Source organism: Gossypium hirsutum, chromosome A05 (assembly GCF_007990345.1).
Source record: "Gossypium hirsutum isolate 1008001.06 chromosome A05, Gossypium_hirsutum_v2.1, whole genome shotgun sequence".
Lineage (NCBI taxonomy): Eukaryota > Viridiplantae > Streptophyta > Magnoliopsida > Malvales > Malvaceae > Gossypium > Gossypium hirsutum.
This window is the reverse complement of record NC_053428.1, coordinates 99,041,838-99,048,280: the sequence shown is the minus strand read 5'-3', so window position 1 is coordinate 99,048,280 and position 6,443 is coordinate 99,041,838. Positions and strand designations below refer to the sequence as shown.

Sequence of the window (6,443 nt, the reverse complement as noted above, 5' to 3'; positions counted from 1 at the left end):
CATTAAAGTGATATAAAATTTCAACAAATCCGTTCTAGTGATAATTTGATAGATCATTTTATCAAGGCATTACTAACCACAACATTTGAAAGTCTAGTATACAAGACTGAAACGTGTCGACTCAAATATGTACTGTGATGTTGCCATTAAGGAAGGTTTAAAACACGTTGTACTTTTTTCCTTTAATCAAAGTTTTGTCTCATTGAGTTTTCGTGATAAAATTTTTTAATGAGGTAGCTTGTAATAGGAGATTGTGTACTTTTTTTTCCTTCATTAGGTTTTTATCCCACAGAGTTTTTCTTAACAAGGTTTTAACGAGACACATTTTCGTTAATGGATATTCAAAGGGGAGTGTTATAAATTCATTAATAAATGGATATCCATATAACTCTCAAAGCCCCCAAATTGGGTTTTTTACCCGAATATTATAAAAAAATAAATAAAATACCAAAATAGGTTGTTGAAACAATTATGTACCAAAATGGTACAATTAGATTGGTGGAGGGTAGTGCATAGGCGGCACCACCCTCATTTTTTGACACAAATCAGCATAAAAAAATTATTTTTATGGTGGAGGCTTATAAATAGGCGGCACCACTTTTACTTTTTTGGTATATACGGGTACAAAAATATGTAGGGGTCTGATAGGCAGCATTGGTGGTGCCTATCTCATAGGTGGTACACCCAGTATATTCTCCCTCGATCCAACTCTCCCATCTGGCTCATGTCAATTTGAAAAAAAAATTAGCAGAACAAGAAAGGGAGAAGATAAGAAAGAAAGAAAATGTATTATTTTTTAAGGGAGAAGATAAGAAAGAAAGAAAATGTATTATTTTTTATTGTTATTTTCAAATATAATAGATTATGATAATAAAAAATTATGTTGTTAGTATTATATAGTTTATTTAGTGTTATTTTTATATTTTGTTTTAAAGTTATTTTGTTTGTTGTGATTTGGTAGTAAGTTTTGTGTTTAGATTATTGAGAATGTTATGTTGTAAAATTTTTTAATATATTTGAAAGTTTTTATGTTAGTAACTATTATAAAGTAATTGTTAGTTAGTGATAACAACAGGAAAAAATAGATAAATACTGAAAATATTTTGTCATAGATATTGTTAGAAATGGCAATAAATTTGATATTGTTAGAAATGGACTATTTTAATTCATTAGATTTTTTATGTAAGTATTTTTATGTTGTTCGAAATTGTTTTGAGAATTTTTGTTAATTTTTTAACAGATTGAATATTGAAGATGGATAATCAGTTTTTTGTATGCGTTTATTTCGATGGAATCATCTTGACAACAACCGTTGGATGTATATTTGAATGTCGGCAATAAATAGCAATGAGATTTAATAGAAATGTCTCGTTCGATGATATGAAAGAAATAATTAGCGCAAAAATTGTTAGACGTTGTGGGAGAAAGATCTTGAAACTTTTCTATAAGTTTTCAATTTCAACAGATCCCATCAAATTCACCAAAATGGAACTTGTAGACGATGAAAACATGGAGACAATGATTGCTCTTTATTGTGGGAATCGGAGTGACAAAAATGTACCGATTCACTTATTTGCTGAGTTAGCCGGTGTGGAGTAAAATGAATATCTCACTGCATATGGTAAAGAACATGGAGCTCAAGAACCATGCATGATGGCTCTAATATCGTATGTTGATAGTGAATCGACTATATGCGGGATTTATATCGATCTTAATGTTGCATCCAATATTGATGTGGTTGGTGATGATGGATACGTTAGTAGTGATCCTAGTGATTAAGAGGTCGATTATGATAGTGATCTCGATGTGGACTATGTCTCCGATGATATTGATGACGAAGATGTGAATGACGATGGAAACATTAATGCATCTTCGGTCGAGAACTAGATCGACATATTGTGATACACAATAATCCTAAGCCACACATGTCGCTTATAGACCCCGACGTAGCACATGTAACCGATTTCTCGGAGTACTCTGAAATACTACTTGCTCACCAGGTGGCCATAAATTCTGATCCTGAGTTGTTCATAGGCCAGAGATTTGAAAGTGAGGAAGAGTGCGTATTTACTATTAAGCGATATAGCATGTATATATCAGTAGACTAGAAAGTCGCAGTGTCTAAACCTACATTATATGTTGGGGAGTGTTAGAAGTTGGCGGAAGGCTGCAATTGGCGGGTACGAGTTGCATTTATTCAAAATTCGTAAATGTGGAAGATACGAAAATTTGTTGTGCCTCACACATGCACATCAACACGTATGACAGAAAATCATCGAAAACTTGATTCCAAAACTATCTGTACGTATATCATGCCAATGGTGAAGGACATCCGACCATTAAAGTTTCGATACTGATTGTCGAAATGCAAGAATGATTCCAGTATCGAGTATCATACCGAAAGGCGTGGATAGCTAAACAGATGGCAATGGAGCAATTGTACGGCAATTTTGATACGTCGTATAATGAGCTAAGGGATGGATAACCGCTATGTAGGAGTATGTACCATGGACTGTCATTAAGTTACAAACACGATCTTATTACGGTCCGGATGACCAACTACAAAGTTTGTTACAAGTTTTAGTGTTTTAATATTGTAATGTTACAATTAATCTAATTTATGACCACAAAGTTTGTTCCAATTTTTAATGTTGTAATTAATCTAATTAAATAAATACAAAGATTGTCTTTTTTTAATATTTTTTTTAGAATAAAAAAGTACAAACTTTGTAATATTTAAATTGCAAGAAACCCTTAAAATTGATGGTTTGATGGTGTGGTCCTAGGAGTATATTTCTGTGGTGGTCTACGTTTATGTTATGGGTGATTTTGGCGATCAACATCCTCTTCAGTTGCAAGTGGGGTGTGCGAAACATGGAAGAAAAATCATATGCCTCGAACGTCATTGATGAACTTGAGCTGGAAGGAGTGCCATACTGTGGTAGATACGACCTAGGAGGAGTGGAGTACTGCGGTGGATACGGGCCGGGAGGAGTGCTGTACTGCGGTGGATACGACCCAAAGATATCAAAATCGAAATGATATTTGTGTCTTGACGAGCCCAAGAAATAGTCATTGACCTGCAACTTCGGATGATAAGAACTATCAGCCAAATGTGTATGCAATCACTCGGGCTCGGGCTCGAGCTTGGGCTCTGGCTCTGGCTCTAGTTTGTATGCCCTAAGTTGATGCATGTGTGGGGGGACTACAGTCGATTGCTTACCAAGTAAATATGGTTTTCCCATACTAGAGTACCATTGTATGTACTCTAACGATGGTTGCAAATCGGAAGAAATATCCATCTGAGGTATTCGTGCCATCCGATTATCCCTCACTGCAATATATTTCTGGTGCACAACCCCCAATTATTTCCATGTTTTCCTCTCTTGTTGATCAAGTGAATCTTCCCCATCTGCATTGGCAGATCCGGGATATATTAGATGCAACCAAACTTTCAGAGTACTCAAATCCCCGTTATACCACTCGACTATTTAGAAATTGATAATTGGTGAGTTAATGCACCACAAGTGAGAATGAATGTGGGTAGACGAGGGTATAACAGCCGTAATTTCTGGTCTCTGATACGAAAACCAAATAAATTCCACGATTAATAACATGGTTAAAATTTAACACGATTCGAAAGATATACAAAGTAATTACATGTCACGAATATTGGAATAGCTTACCCCTTCCCCGACATGTTGTTTAATCATCAGACGATATATAGGGACAGTGTAAAACCTCTCAATACCTGAATAAAAACTCAATCTACGAAAACAAATTTCAAGTAAATATAGTATCGTTAGAATAATATCATTATAAAGAAATTGGCAATTAATAACAAGTTAAATTTTATCACATGTTCACTAGTGGAAATACTTATGGTTGGTGTCTAACCGATGCTAAGAATGGCATTCGATAAAGAGCCCATGACTGTAGTAATACAAGGCATTCGCCTATGTCTACGGCATTAGGCTTTGTCATCCAACAAAGCTCACGATACAACATAGCCTGAACTGCAGAACCCAAACTATACGAGCGAACATTCTGCAAATCAGCTAATAAGGGTAAATACATCAAATGAACCCTGTTGTTGTTCGCATCGGGCATCAGTACACCCCCTATAATATGCATAATATACGCTCGAGCTGTGCACATCACCTTATGCTCAGTGACATTAATTGATAAATGTTCAAATTTGGCTTTTAGCCATGAAAATTTCAAGCCCGTAAATTTGGACTCAGCATTGTTGGGTGAGGGTGAGACTCTTAGTAGGCTATAAGAAAAGGCAGCTGGCTCAGCTATCACACTTACGCCTGTTACGAAATTTCCATCAATTGGGACCCTAAGTTGCAATGCAACATCCTCCAGAGTGACAGTGCACTCCCCACACAGGAAATGAAAAGTGTAGGTCTCTGGGCGCCAATGCTCGACCAATGCGGATATTAAATCGTACAGCAAATCAAACGTCCAGATTAATGTTACTGACCTGAATCCAGCTAACTCTAAATATGGCATCACTTGTAACACCCTTCACCCGTATTCAATGCCAAAATAGGGTTAGGGAGCATTACCGACTTACAATACATTTAAACATACTTTTCTCATACATTCGATCATTTCATACAATCATCATTCAATCTGAAACAATTTATCTCTTATACGAGCCTACGAGGCCCTAAACATGCTTTGGGAGTGGTTTGAGACTAAACCGATAACTTAAGAAACTTTCATGAAACTTTGAAAATTTTTCTCAAAACAGGGGATACACGCCGTTTGGCCAGGCCGTATGTCTCACACGGCCACCAGACATGCCTGTGTCACAAGCCGCGTGGACATTGAAATAGGAGCACATGGCCATGTCCCAGCCCATGTTTGACCCCGCGTAACTCTCTGACTTGGGTTACACGGCTAACACACACACCCGTGTGGCTAGCCCATGTGCCTTAAAAATGGCCATACATGCCTGTGTTCTAGGCCATGCCAAACCTGTAGGGTATACTGACTTATGCCACACGGCCAAGTCACACGCCCGTGTGTAAGGCTGTGTGAAGCATACTGACTTTGTCTCAAATTCATCACTAGAGGACACATGGTCGTGTAACATGACCATGTGTCACACACAGCTGAGACACACACCCATGTCTCTGTCCATGTGGACAAAATAGGCTATTTACTAAGCCATTTTGCCACTCATTTTGCACATACCTATACAAGCTCAAATAGTTCCATTTCAAGACACAAATAAGCATCCAAATATCATCAACCAATATTCAATTCATACCATTTCATTATCAACAATAGAAGTTACAAATATGCCATAATTTGCCATCTAATTACATACCTAATTCACATATACAATTCAATTAACTAAACCATTCCAAACATGCATTATTATTCACCAATTCACAAACACATAGCTTCCCAAATTATCAACCCTTTTAGCAATCAAATTACGAATTCAACCTCAATCACACAATATAGGTCAATTACCAAACTCAAAATAGAACCATTTGCACGTTTATAAACATCATCAAATTCATCATCACAAGCCAACTCAAATGGCCAAAATACATTTTTATCAAACATACCAAAATGACTCAAGCCTATACATGCCATATACCATATTTACACAACTTCAAAAGTACCAAAATAGATGTCCGATAGCGCGATAAAGTCCTTGACGATCCTCGAATCTGAGCTAGCTTCGAAATACTATAAAACATAGAAAAATAAACAAAGTAAGCAATAAAGCTTAGTAAGTTCGTATATAAATATTAAATAATCTCATAATTTATTAGCATTTCAAAATAGATAACATAAATTTCATTTAAAGCATCATTCAATAAGTTAACATAAAATTTAACCACATAGTAATTCATAAGTTCTCAACTTCTTTTAACTCATTACTTGAACGGTTTTCCGTACATACCTATACCAATACGTATCTATTTCTCACCAATTCTCTTACTAAATCACTCCGGGCTTATAAATGCTTATGGTACGAGTACATCGATTTTTCGATTCCATAGTCCAACTATGGTCTTACACATACATTGCTATGGCCCTGCTACGGTCTTACATTAACATGCCATAACTCGATTATGGTCTTATTTTCTGATTTCCATAGCCCAACTATGGTCTTATTCTGCAACTCGTCTTATTTAAACCGTACATTTAAATTAAGAACTCCAAACTTAACTAATAGAATAAATACAATCTCAATTCCATCCATCAATTAAATAAATACACATTTAAGTTCAATTATACGTTTAGGAGCCCAAATTTGACGGGGCTTAAATAAAACAAAAATAAATAAATAAATATTTATTTAACAGTCCATTAAAAGTCCAGGTTACAAAGCCCAAACAGTAGGCCCAAAATCAGAACTACCCAGCAGACCCATTACCCTATACCAGTTACAACCTTAACCCAAATAACTT

At 35.9% G+C, this 6,443-nt stretch overlaps 1 protein-coding gene across 1 annotated transcript; it reads right to left on the bottom strand.

The window, feature by feature from the left end:
• Nucleotides 1-3,879: 3,879 nt before the first annotated feature.
• On the bottom strand, nt 3,880-4,518 carry LOC107895895 (protein MAIN-LIKE 2-like). The gene has a single exon (XM_016821107.2). The coding sequence runs from the start codon at nt 4,516-4,518 to the stop codon at nt 3,880-3,882; it is 639 nt and encodes a 212-aa protein (XP_016676596.2).
• Between the last annotated feature and the right edge of the window lie 1,925 nt (nt 4,519-6,443).